Source organism: Schistocerca cancellata, chromosome 2 (assembly GCF_023864275.1).
Source record: "Schistocerca cancellata isolate TAMUIC-IGC-003103 chromosome 2, iqSchCanc2.1, whole genome shotgun sequence".
Classification (NCBI taxonomy): domain Eukaryota; kingdom Metazoa; phylum Arthropoda; class Insecta; order Orthoptera; family Acrididae; genus Schistocerca; species Schistocerca cancellata.
The window spans coordinates 370,520,114-370,534,686 of record NC_064627.1 but is presented as its reverse complement, the minus strand read 5'-3'; the positions used below and the strand labels follow the sequence as shown (position 1 = coordinate 370,534,686).

Below are 14,573 nucleotides of genomic sequence, written 5' to 3'. Positions count from 1 at the left end.
TGGCCTAAGTCACAATCACCATGGCAAAGTGTGCACATAGAATTTGTGAGACTTTTTTGGAACATCTGGTGGTTAACTGTGGTAGACTCTTATAGCAAGTTTGATTTTGCTGTGCCAATGAACTTGACAAGGTCACGTGGTATGGTTCAGGTGTTGTCATCTATTTTTTGCCTCGAAGGTTTGCCTGAAGTCATAGTGTCAGACAACGGCCCTCAGTTCACAGTACAAGAATTGGGAACATTCTGTGACTGCAATGGCATACAGCATCTAAGTAGTGCACCATTCCATCCACAGTGAAATGGCAAAGTGGAACATTTTGTCAGAATCTTCAAGCAGCAAATGGCCAAACTTTGGACCACACACACACCATGGATCAGGCATTGCAACTGTTTCTCACCTCATATCGTTCACATCCACGAGATGGACCGTCGCCAGCAGAATTGCTACACGGCCGACGCCATCAGATGGATGCTGCTCCACCCCCGCCCCCCGGGCATCTGGCGCCGAAGGAAGGCCACAAACCGCTGCATGATATTGTGTTTTTCAGGGTTTTTAACGGCAGCAGACAGTGGGCATGAGGCGAGATCCTTCGTCAACTTGATGCACACATGTATCTCATTTCAGGCCCAGATGGATTTCAGTGCCGCCATCACAATCAAATTCGCCACTGTCATGTGTACAGTGATCCTTCTGTATCTCTTCCCCCAGATTCATGCATCCCGGGGAAGCGTGCTCACAGCAGCTGCTAGAGGGTGTCATCACGACACTGTGGGGTGACCTCATGGAAACTGAGCCTTCACCTCCACCATCTCCTCTCATCCTACCGATGAAGCTGGAACCATCCACACTGCAGCAGCCGAAGCCTTCTACATATTGGTATGGGCCTCAGGAGGTGTACACATACCCTTCTGGGCATTTTCCAGGGATGTTTCCACCAGAGCGAAGGCTGGATGGCACAGTATGACTGGAAGTCTGACGTCCCCTGCAGACACAGCTCCCCCCCCCCCCCCCCCTCCCCGTCATGCTCCATATACGATGCCATCACTTTGGGGATGGAGGAATGTTATGATGTAAAGTCAGCACTGGCATACCAGTAGAGAATGAAAGAGAAGAGAAGGCTGTGAGAAGAGGTCAGCCAACCGTACAAGACTGGCCCCCTTCCAGGACAACAATGCAAAAGCAGCAGCCCCTATGTGAACAAGACACAAGCTATGTGCCTAACTGGTGGTGGCCCACTTCAATAGCAGCTTCAAGATTAGCAACTTTGATAGCAGCTTCTACGTTCGTAGGCACTTCAGTAGTAGCGTCAACGATAGCCACTTCGTTAGGAATCTCTATGCAGCACAGACTTGTGTTTCTCTGTTCTGAGGAAGATTGTTTATTTTGTATGTCACTCTTTGATTGTGGCACATTTACCAAAGTTAAGTATCGTAATTTTCTTGTTGTAATAAAACTCATGAATATGAGTTGTTTGATTGATTGTCTAGCGAACTGAGTATGCAGGCTTCCTAGACACAACACTGATGTAAAGCCCTAGCTTGTGGGCTACTATAATCATGTCACAATTGAACAAATTACATTCTCCCCATTGATTCTTTACAACAGAAAATATGACCCTAGTACATTGATCTGTGATACTTTATTTAAATATCCTCATATGTGTACCCTGACATCACATACAGTGCACAGTTCATAATTTCTCCTCTCTTCCTGCTCCATTCTGGTTCTGGCCCTGAGCACTATGGGACTTAACTTCTGAGGTCATCAGTCCCCTAGAACTTAGAACTACTTAAACCTAACTAACCTAAGGAAATCACACACACCCATGCCCGAGGCAGGATTCGAACCCACGACCGTAGCGGTCGCGCAGTTCCAGACTGTAGCGCCTAGAACCGCTCGGCCACTACGGCCGGCCCTGCTCCATTCTATTTCTCTCTTTAATGGAAAATTAAAAGTTAACTATTTTTATGTATCAAATCAATTTTTATTAAATCTGGGCAAACTGTTTTATGAGTCAGTTAACTTGGGAAGTAAAACATTGATTTCCTTGTTTGGATGTTACACCATCAACTTCAGCTCACATAAATGAATCTATCAACTGTCTTTTCAACAAATATTCCTCTGTTTTCAACTGCACCGAGTCGAAGAAAATGAAAACAAGTGAATAAGTTAACACAAATTACAAACAAAGCAAATTGTTACCAAATGCAAAACAATCAGTTGCCAATATTTTCTAATCAGGTACTGTGTACATGTAATAAGTTTAGAAACTAGATATATATTAACTTACTTTGATGAGGTAAAAATTTTCGTTCCCCTGATGTAGAAGGCTCTGTTTCTTTTGGCACCTGAAAGAATGCACAATGTCAAGTAGCGTATATTAAGTTTAGGCATGTCAAATTTTGCTTATGAAATTTTGCAAACTCCGATCTGGTCCTCACTCAACTACATTAAAGTTCAATAACTTACAGAAAGGTCACTTTATGTGTTTACCATAAGTAAGCAAAAATTAACATACATAAACTTTACAAAAGATGAATTATCTTCTCCTTCAGCTTTCATCAAGTACAGGATATGGTCTAATATGCAACAGGGTTAATTTTTCCTGGCCAATGGGGAGGGATGGAGATTGGTACCCATAGCAAGATGGATGGAGGGGTATGCCATGATGAGCTCAGTTACTCTCAGCTTCTGGAGTGTGAGCATCATATGTGAAGTGAAAGTACATTTAACACTTGCATTGGCAGCCAAGACACAGCAGACCATCAAATCAGGTGTTAAACTAAACAAATCTCCCATGGAGACTTTGAATATGATCCACAAGGTTTACAAGAATGTTGCCACATTCAGAACACTTGTTTCTGAGTGCATAAAAGACTCAATGGTAGCTAGAAAGATGTCAGAAAAAAGTAATGAAATGGATGCTCTACACTGACTCAAAAGAATGAAAATTTGGGCAATAAGTGAGACTCTTTGAACCGTATTTTTTCATAATCATAGGAGCAAACTCAGTGAAATTAATTCTGTATTCAACAGCAATAGGTGCTTTGCAAAAGTGGAGGGTTGGTGCTGGTTTTGTTAAATGAGCACAAGGAACATTGTATGACAATTTGTTGCCAACTGTTGGAATGTTCAGAACTAATCCAAATCTTTTAGAGAGAATGGCAACTGGTGATAAATTAAAATTTTCAAGTATGCTCCGCAGACAAAGGTAAAATGCTGAGTGGGATACAAGTGTTTGTCATAGACCAAATAGGCCACATGACCAAATCAATAACTGAGATGATGATCACTGGATTCTTTGACATAAAAAGTGTCATCCACAAGAAAATGTGATTTTTGAAGATCACTGACACCTGAATGCTGAAACATGACAAGGCACCCAATCACACGTAGTTAACTGTGAGAGAGGCAGTGGTTTAACACAGTATGTTAATATGGCCACAACAATGTGAAAATCCAACTTTGGCTTTTTCCCACCAACATCTTTTTGCTCCTTGGACCAAAATGAGTCTGAAAGGTCACTGTGTCTGGAGTAATTGAGGTGGTCAAAACAACTTTGATACAGTGCCTGAGCCACCTTGTGGTTACTGACCCCTAGGAGATGGATGAAGACCCAAAAAGGTTCTACAGCAGTGTACTGATGCTGGAAATTCATACCTGGAGAACATTAAAGCATTGTACAAACATCTTCAATTAATTAATTTTTACTTCAGTATCGTTATATACTGGACCAAACCTGAACAACATTATCATCCTTATTTTATCAGACCAGCAATGTAAAGTTGCATACAATTTTATCCACAGTGTGTGACGAAGCAAGCTGGGATATTTTTACTTCCCCTCTTGTTTTGCCATCAGCCTCCTTAAAATTCATTTTTTCATTTTTTAATTAATTACCATTAACATACGTGAGTATAATCTGCATTTTCATAAAAGAGAAAGGGTGGCCCTCAGTTTTAAATAATATAGGACCAGATCTAATTTTGTGCTTAATTTTATGTATGTAATTGATTTTTTAATTTATTTTGACTATTACTAGTTAATATTTTTGTTATAGGGCGAAATCAGTAATTGTCTCGTAACTTAATTTCTACTGTTGACTTATATACAAATACAAATTCTGTATTAATTATAAACATTTGGGGGAACAACTAATGGTATTATTAAAGGATCTATTTGGCTATATTCAAAAACATGTTAGCAAAACCAGCCATTAATTAATTCCAAAGTAATTAACAGTTTTGTCAAAAGTATTTTTTGTGTAATTTTATCTGTTAATTTCATCATTTAAACAAATAATTCAGCCTAACTCTTGTAGCAGAAGAAACTTAAAAGGACGGAATTTTTTGATGTATTCAGTTAATTTAACGAGTTAAGATTTAATAGTAATTTCTGTAAATTTTACTTCGAACAATGTCTAGTTTCAGCACCTATTATTGTAAGGATATATAAAGGCACAATTTTTGGTCCTGAGACAGTCAGTCCACACCTATGTTGGTTAGAACAACAATGCTTCAACTTAACTGCAAAATAAGTGTTACAAAATTAGGCCGTGTGTTAAAACAATGACAGTGTCTGCTCCATCTGTAATTTTCTATTCTTCAAGAAGTGTGAACTTTGTGGTTGGGTTTTTACAGCTCATAGATGTTCAATAGTACACTACTGTAGCAGTGCATGGAGGTTTGCCTGCAAACTATTAATGAGGCTTATAGAAAGTTAAAACAACAGTGCACTGGCCATATATAACTGTGTATTATTGAGAGGTTGTGAACAGTGAAAGTAAACTACTGTGAAATGCAACGGTGCATCTGTTGGCTACATCATTTACAGTAGACAGTACTGCACTTCCACCCCCTATTTTTTCAGCCAATATCACAACGAAGTATGTTGACACCGAGGACAATCAATGAAGAAATGAAGCAGGCAAATTGTCACAAGAGTTTATTACAACATACCAAATTTTCTGTATCTTCCAGTTTTGACAAGCCACGTCAATATTATCACTGTACTGACAAATTTATTAAGTTTGAAAAAAGTCAAATTTGTCAAAAGTGTACAAGTGAACAGGAATCTGCAGATTTCATCATACTCCTCAAGTAGTACAAGAGAACCAGAAAATACAATACAGACAGTATTTACAACATTCATGATTTTAATTACATGGGCACAAAAATGTGTCTTAGACTATATACTAATGTCCGCATAGCTAAAATGGCCTATGTAATACTAGAAAAATCAATTTATTTGTAGAAACAACAGAACACCTGAATTTGATACGTAAGTCAATTTATATTTGATATGTGGAGGTACATAATTTTGTGTTTTAGAAACTTAATGAATTAAGATAAAATACAAGTAACTGAAAATGGGGAAAGTAAAAATTCAATTTCTTCTTAAAATTAGCAAATTCTAAAAATCACTGTTGCTGTGTCATATTTGCTACACATAGTGCAGTGTTTTGCACTTTCATTGTTGTTGTCGTCTTACAGGCCAAAGATTGATTTGATGTAACTCTCAATATTAGTCTATCCTACGCAAACCTCTTCATCTTTGCCTAGCTACTCCAATATTCATCCTTTTGAAATTGCTCTCTGTAATCAAGCCTTGGGATCTCTCTTTACAATGTTTACCTCCACCCTCACCCCCTCACTTTCCTTCATTACCGAACTGGCCATTTCCACAATGGCTCAAATGTGTCCTACCAACTCAAGCCTACTTTTAGCCAAAATGTAGCATAAAACTCTTTCCTCCTCAATTTGATTTAGTGTCTCTTTATTAGTTATCCCACCCATACATTCATCAGCATACTTCTACAGCACTACATTTCAAAAGCTCCTGGCTTTCTCCTTGTCGGAACTGTCCACTGCCCATGATTTATTTCCATACACGGCTATACTCCAGACAAATGCCTCCAGAGAAGAATTTCTAAGAATTAAGTTTATATTTGATGTTAACAAATTATCCTTTTCAGAATTGCTTTTCATGATATTGTTAGTTTGTGTTTTATGTCCTGTCTACTTTAGCCATCATCATTTATTTTTCTACCCAAATAATAAAATTCATCTACTATTTTTAGTCTCTCATTTCTTAATCTAATTTCCTTCGCACTGCCTCATTGAATTTGATTACTTTCAATTATCCTTGTTTTTTACTTTTCTTGATATTTAACATGTAACTGCTTTCCAAGATACTATCCATTTTGTTTAAATGTTCTTTCAATTCCTTTGCCTTCTCTGACATTCAGTCAGTGGCCAATCTCAAGCTTTTTATTTCTCCTTGGTTACTTGTAACTGCAGTCTGGTTTCTGTAGAAATTGTGAATAATCTTTCATTCCCTCTGTTTTATCCCAGCCACCTCAGAATTCTGAAGAGTGCTTTCCAGTCAACGTTGTCAAAAGCAAGTCAGCAAATCCTATAAATGTAAGTTTACCTTTCTTGACTCTATCTTCTAAGATAAGTCATAGAATCAGTATGTATTTTTGTTTCTCTAGAATCTAAGTAGATCTCTAACAAAGGTCAGTTTCTACAGGTTTCTCCATTCTTCTATTAATAATTTATGTCAGTATTTTGCAAATATAATTTATATTCCTTCCACCTTTCAGCTTATACTTCCTGCTTAGTACCGGATTTCCATAAGAACTCTTAGTATTCATACATGTGCTTCTTTAATCTCCAAAGACTTCTTTAATTTTCCTATACGCAATACCTAGCTTTACCACAGTCATGCATGCTTCTACAGTTGTGTATTTCTCCTCTAGCCATTCCTGCTTTGCCATTTTGCACTTTTTGGCAGTCTCATTTTTTGACTCGTATATTCCCTTTTGCCTGCCTCACTTTAGATTAAATAAATCTATGTGTAGGTACAGATATTTTCTTTTTATTTGCAACTTTAATCCTAAACAATAATTGAATGTTACATTCAAGAGTAGTAGATACCTACTTCTTCATAAGTAACATCAGACAACTGTCTTACAACCTTATAAGGTCCAAAGTAGCACCTGAGGAGCTTCTCAGACAGACCAACCTTCCGAATAGGAGTGAAGATACAGAAGAGGTCACCAGGCTGGTAGACAACAGGGCAGTGGCTTGCGTCATACCTTCAGCGATTGTTTTCGTGTGCAGCATGTGGAGTCGAGCTAATTGCCGAACTTCCTCAGCTATGGTTAACACTTGACCAATGTCGTCGTCGTCCACATCATCAGGATGTAATGGAAACACAGTGTCCATCGTCGTAGTCGCCTCACGCCCTTGCACCAGGAAAATTGGCATGAATCCTGTGGTGTCTTGTTTGGCGGTGTTGTAGGCAAATGTCACGAAAGGTAGCATCTTATCCCAGTTGCTCTGCTCGACATTGACGAACATTGATAGCATGTCGGCCAACATCTTATTAAGACGTTCAGTAAGCCCGTTAGTTCGTAGATGGTAGGCAGTCATCATGTGATGGATAATGTTGCACTTTCCCTCGATCCATAATTAACGACCTTGGGGCACCGTGTTTTAATACAATGTCTTCCATGATGAATTTGGCTACCTTGAATGCTTCGGCTGTTTTCAGGCTTTTGTAATGGCATAGCATGTCAGATAATCAGTGCAAACAATAAACCATCTATTGCCACTAGCAGACATTGGAAATCGTCCACGGAGGTCACTCTCAACACACTGGAAAGGCGTTACAGCTGGTGGAATTGGTATAACTCAGCCAGGTGGTTTCTGAGGAACTGCCTTTGTCTTCTGGCTGACTCAACAGTGCGTCACAGTGACCTGACCAGAAAAATCTCTTGCGGATTCTATTATACGTCTTAATAAATCCTAAATGTCCTGGGCCTCAGGTGTGTTCATGGAATTTCTGTAGAACATCTAAGTGCATGCGTTTAGGAATCAATGGTAGCCACCTCTTTTCAAACGGATCCAAGTATTTCTTGCAAAGTAATTCATTAACTACCTTAAATTGTCCTTCCACATTCTCTGACCAATTTAAGGCAAGCATAATTTGAGATATCTTGCGTCCTCCTCCTGCTCAGCAGAGAGATCCTGGAGTGCAGCGAGACAGTCACTATCTTCACATCAGAGTCTTGATGGTCTTGCACAGGGTTTCTTGAGAGACAGTCAGCATCTTGGAGTTTTCTTCCACTTTTGTACACTATGGTAATGTCATACTCTTGAAGACGTAGTGTCCACCTGGCAAGTCATCCTGTTGGATCCTTACAACGTGAATGATGGTCTGTAACAACTGTGAATGGCCTTCCATAGAGATACTGTCGAAATTTGCACATGGCCCAGATCACAGCAAGACATTCTCTTTCTGTAGTTGAGTAGTTTCTCTCGGCTTTTGTAAGTGTCCTAGAAGCATAGGCTATAACCTTCTCTTTTCCATCTGAAATTTGCATCAGAACAGCACCGATCCCATACCCGCCGGCATCTGTATGTAGTTCTGTAAGTGCTCTCTCATCATACAGACCAAGTACAGGGTCAGTCATCAGAGCTTTATTGAAAGAATCTTGTTGAGCATCACCCCAGATAAATTTAGCATCAGCTTTTAACAACTCTTGGAGAGGCCTGGCTTTGATACAAAAGTCTTTGATAAAATGACGGTAATAAGAACATAAACCGAGGAAGCTTCTCACATCTCTGATACTTTTAGGAATAGGAAATTTCATTATAGATCTCACCTTTTCTGGGTCTGACAGCACACCTCCATTTGACACAAGGTGTCCAAGTATTTTGATTTATTTTTTTTGCTCCAAAGAGACACTTCCTTGTATTAAGTTTCAGTCCGCCTTGTTGGAGACACTTAAGAGTGGCCCTTAGTCTTTTTATATGTTCATCAAATGTCTCTGAGAATACTATATGTCATCTAAATAACAAAGACACATCGTCCACTTCAGGTGCCTTAGAAGATTATCCATCATCCATTCAAAAGCTCTGGTGAATTACACAAACCAAACAACATTACCTTAAACTCATACAGGCCCTGGGGGAGAGGGGGGGATGATGAATGAAGTTTTCTCACGATCAGCCTCATCTACTTTGATTTGCCAGTATCCCGAGTACATGTCCATAGTCGAGAAAAACTTAGCCCCCTTCACACAATCTAGTGTATCGTCAATTTGTGGAAGAGGGTAAACATCCTTTTTAGTTATCCTATTAAGCTTCCTGTAATCAACACAAAAGTGCCAACTGCCATCCTTCTTCCTGACGAGGACCACTCGTAACGACCATGGGCTCTGCAAAATCTGATTGATGTCATTCTTCATCATTTTCTCTACCTCACTGCGAATTATTCAACATTCCGTTGCTGACAAAGCTCTCTCTATTATTGGTTGATGGTCTCCAGTGCTAATCCAGTGCTTCACCATCAATTAGTCTAATTTGCTCTTGACCTGTGGATTGAAGCATTCAGAGAACTCTTGAAGAATGGCAAGCACTTCTTCTGTTGTTCCTTAGTGATGTCTGGTGAGAGTCGACCTAGAAGATCTTGTCTCATAGTGGTAGCACTAATTTCGCCCACAGACTCAGCATGGGAGGTTTCTATGATGCTCAGCTGTTCTTCAATTAACAGCTCAGCGTTTGCTACACACATGCGTCTTGGAAGGATCTGTGGTTCTTGGCGACACAATTCAACGAATCCATTCTTAAACGAGATAACAGAGGCTGGCATAACCAAGCTATTCTTCAGTGGTATGCTTCTCTTACATTCCACTACAAGATGCATGGGCTGATGCATGGTATGACACATGACAGGTACCTTTCTAGAGCTGACTGCAGGAATGATCACTTCATCCAGCACATAGTCTCGGATGCGCATCTTCCTGTCCACAATATTTCATCTCGTCTAGCATAATCTTCGAGTGATCAAAATCTATAATTGCCTGAGAAGCTTTCAAAAAGTCCCATCCAAGAATAATGTCATGACTACACTCTTGGAAGACGATGAATTCTAAGGGCTGTGTATGGCCACTTATACCCATACGAATGGTACATCTTCCTGTAGGTTTTATATATTTCCCATAAGCTACCTTCAGCAGAGATGTTTTGCTGTCAATGAATACGGTTTTCTGTGACTGGCGATGGTACTTCTCCGAAATGACTGAATATGATGCTCCAGAGTCCACAAGAGCTTGGGCTGGTCGGCCATCCATGAGGATATCGATATAGTTTCCTATCATTTTTATAGTGATCGAAGGCGGAGGATTTTTCTCTTCAGCAGCCTCACCTCCAAGGAAAGGTCGCACCCTTTAGCTTTCCATGTTGCGGTGGCTAGGTGATGGGCTGCAACTCCTAAATGGCAATGGAGACCTTGATCGGCATGTTGGGGAGTGTCCTCTCCAGCGGCTAGCTTGCGGCAATGGTGACCTACGTCGTCCTGCACCCACATCATCTTGTTCATCTTCATCATCCCGGAGTTGGCGTCAGCTAAGATCGGTCTGCTGTCTTCTGGTGCGGGCATCATCAAATATCCACCGCCTTTCTCGACTACAGCGCACCACATGTCCTGATCATCCACAGTGGAAACATACTGGTTGGTTATCCTGAGTCCTCCAGACGTCAGTCTTCCTTGGTGCCCAAACAGGTTCATCATGCAGCATTGTAGGAATGTAACTCCGCCTGAGTTTCAAGTTTTTCACCATTTTAAAGGGAAATGAAGGACGAGAGATTGGCTTCAATGTGTGTTCCACTTCCTCCCTTATGACCTCTTGAAGTGTCTCAGTTTTTTGCTCGCCGTGCAATCCAAGTGCCTTCTGAACTTCCTCTCTCACTATATGACGAATTACACTTGTGAAATCAGTTGCTTCCTCCATCACAGACATCGATACGATGTTTGGAAACCGTTCAAACTTCTTGTGTGTAATTCTTTTTTGATGCATTGTCTTGATATACTGGCACCATTTTATGAAGTCGTCTGCTGTCGAAACCTCCTTCAGGAGTAGGGCCTGATACATGTCCTCAGCAACAGCACACTACCATAATGATCAAAGCAGACGAAATGAATGCTGGGGTGACTGCCAATATCAGAGACCCCTGGCAGTAGTGACAATATGTGAGGGAAAAATGAATTGAAGTTTGTGTTGAGGAGGACACTCAGCTTAGGTACTTTGTGCAGCAATGTCGATGATCATACTGTGGTGGTGTAATGGTTAGCATTTCTACCTAGCAAGCAAGATCCTGGCCGCAGCACAAATTTTAATTCATTTCGTGTGCTTCGATATTATCATAGATAATAGAAAGAGATTTAAATGTCTCAGGGAAACGTTTAATTATAAGATCTATTTGAGTGAGATCGTTTAAAGTATTTGAGAATGGAGATGTTTACATGTCACAATGGATAACCGGGATGGTGAGTTAGAACAGTCTCTGTGTGACACAATGTAGTCATCACTTGGTAATTGGATGCTCACCACAATTTCTTGCAGCTCAAAGCATAAGTTAACTGCTTGACCAAAGGCTGCCACGAAATAGGTGTTACGGCGAGTTTGCTAAGCATATGGAACCATTGGATGCTATTCACCAAATGCCCCTGCACCCGATTCTTGAAACTGACAGACAGGAACTCAGCCTTGAACCACAGTGGACACAAGCTTCTTGCAAATTCAAATGCCAAGATCAAATCGGGTTCTGTGCATCGTGCAGAGATAACTTTTTCACTGAGCAGTCTTCAAGCATAAAACTCAATCCCACAGGATCCGCAGTGACCAAAAACACAATGTCACAGTGTCCACACTGCTCAACCGCCCATCACTTTGAGAGCACTTCCTGATTGCGACAGTGCTTAAAAATGCTGGCCCACAGACCTGCCCACTGCAGGCAACAAACTGCCTGAGACGCTATTGCAGCCAGCGCGGCTAATAATGAGCGGAAACCATTGCTATCAACACATGCCCGCATGGCCCGAAAGTGAGCCAGAAAGGGACTCCATTTTGGATTTCTGTCATTCATTATAATGTTCGCTTAATATAATCAATCAAAAAATAAACTTTGTGATGAAATGTTGGTGCTGGACCAGGATACAAATCTGGAAATGTGCCTGTTGTATGCAACTGTTACCAACTGAGCTATCCAGCTCACACCTACAGCTTCCATCTGTCATTATCCTCACCTAACTTTTCAAACTCAGCAGAGACTCTCATGTTTATCTGGAAGGAAAGATGTGGGAAAACAGATAAACAACAGCCATTGCCAGCTTTAGGAAAAGTCTGGAGGTGAAACAAATGTGGCACACAAATGTAATCTTACAGAGTTGTAATATTGTCGCAGAAGAAGCCGAGTAGCACCATGGTGTAGTGGTAATGATACTAAACTGTTGCATGGAGGGTCGTGAGTTCAAAACTCACCTGGACTGTACATTTTTAATTTCTATATTCAGTTCAAGTACATTCTAGATATATCCAAAAATGTCAAGAATCATTGTACTGGAATGTTCTGTAGCTGTATATATACTGTATGTGTTCTAGTCAGAGGCAGTTCGCTCCGCACTCTTGTATGTGCAAGTGCTGAATAAACCTTCGTTAAGTGAAGTTAGTGTTTGTCATTCATTTAATTACACCTTCTTCTACGTGACATTATTCTGGTGGAGGCACTGAGTATTGGAACATGTGATAGCGCAAATTATCGACAACCCAGGCCAAGACAGATCCGCCATTAATGTGGTGAGAAACCCGAGTTCGAGCCATATTCAACAGATCGCAATCTATCAGAGAAAGAAGAAGAAGAGGACGTTATGATGACAGCAACTGTGTGCTACCACATCAGACATCCTTCTGGGTTTTCTGGCAAGATCCAAACAAGTGGCTGAAGGTATATGAGTGTACAGCCAAATTTAAAAAAATGTGATGACACCATGTGTTTGACTAACGTATTTTTCTATCTGGAGGGCACTGCTAAGCAATGGTATGAGAAAAACGAGGAGAAGTTCACAAGCTGAGAAATATTACAGGCGTAACTGTGCAAGTATTTCGGCGACAAACAACAACAAAAGCGCAAGGCTGAAGATAAATTAAATTGCAGGGCATAGTGTCCACGAAAAGCTACAGCATCCTACATTCAAGACATCTTGGAACTGTGTAAAATAGTGGATCCTAGAATGAAGCATTCCTACCTAGCATTTCTACCTAGCAAGCAAGAAGACCCGGGTTCGAGTCCCAGGTGCAGCACAAATTTTAATTCACTTCGTCTGCTTCCATCATTATCGTAGATAATGAAAAGAGACTTAAATGTCTCAGGGAAACATTTAATTATAAGCTCTATAAGATCACCAAATGGTACAAGGACGTCCCATTATGTCCAATGCTGGGGTGCTTGCCAATATCAGAGAACCCTAGCAGCAGTGACAATATGTAAGGGAAAAATGAATTGAAGTCTGTGTTGGGGAAGGCATTCAGCTTAGGTACTTCGTGCAGCAATGTTGACCTACACCTACAGCACCGCCATTAATAAGTTTTTTGAGTGGTGTTGAAGAAGCTGTACAAAGTCTTCCTTTGGTTGCTGCAGACGAAATAAGAAAGTAAACTTGCCGTGCTCTGTTGAAGGCTCCTACTCAACGCAGTAATTTAACCTCTGCAGAAAGGGCTGCATTACGAAATCTGAGAGAGGACCCTGACGTAGTGGTATTGAAAGCTGACAAAGGTAATGCAACTGTTTTGTTACCTCGTGGTGTGTATAATGATAAGATGTGTGGTCTGCTAAGTGACTCTACCTATAAGAGGATTGATTACGATCCTTCAGGACGTGTACAACAGAAAACTTCAGCACTATTAAATTCCTCCTCATTACCGCAAGAGACCATCAAGAGGTTAAGACCACATGGTTGTGTACCTCCAAGACTGTATGGCCCTCCAAAGGTTCATAAAGAGGGTCTTCCTCTGTGTCCAATAGTGGAGCAACATTGGAGCTCCTACATATGATTTAGCTAAACATCTCGCTTCCTTACTGAAACCATACGTGGGCAAGTGCTCACATCACATACGAAACTCAGCTGATTTTATGAATAGACTGGGGGCTCTTCGTCTTAGCAGTGTAGACCTTCTAGTAAGTTTTGATGTGGTCTCACTTTTTACAAAAGTTCCTCTTGCAGATTCTTTGACACTGATTGGTAACATGTTTCCTATTGATACCACTGCTTTGTAGAGGCACACTCTTTCCTCAACTTATTTTATGTTTAATCAAGAATATTTTGAACAGACTGACGGTGTCACCATGGGTAGCCCTCTGTCTCCTTTGGTGGCCAACCTTTTTATGGAGGATTTTTAGGCGAGAGCGCTTGAATCAGCTGCCCTGAAACAAACAGTTTTTTGGAGGTATGTGGATGACACTTTCATAGTGTGGCCTCATGGAGAAGATAAATTAATGGAGTTTCTTCATCACGTTAACTCCATTCATAGCAACATCTGGTTCACCATGGAAATAGAGAAAGATGGTTGTTTGCCTTTCTTGGATGTCCTAGTTCGAAGGAAGAATGATGGTTCTGTGGGGCATTCAGTTTACTGGAAACCCATTCATACTGATTTGTATCTGAAAGCATCGAGTTGCCATCACCCATCGTAAACCATGAGTTCGCTTAAAACACTTGTTCATAGA

General features: G+C 40.5%; 1 protein-coding gene across 2 annotated transcripts in view; it reads right to left on the bottom strand.

Moving 5' to 3' along the window:
- The window catches only part of LOC126161770 (U7 snRNA-associated Sm-like protein LSm11), a 110,039-nt gene that overhangs the window by 63,165 nt on the left and 32,301 nt on the right, over positions 1–14,573 (bottom strand). For both annotated transcript variants that reach the window (XR_007534953.1, XM_049917838.1), the window contains exon 2: positions 2,291–2,348. Coding sequence is in view for 1 of the 2 variants with exons in the window: in XM_049917838.1 (XP_049773795.1) it covers positions 2,291–2,348 (58 nt within the window). In the remaining variant the exon portion in view is untranslated. The remainder of the gene's footprint in view (positions 1–2,290; positions 2,349–14,573) is intronic.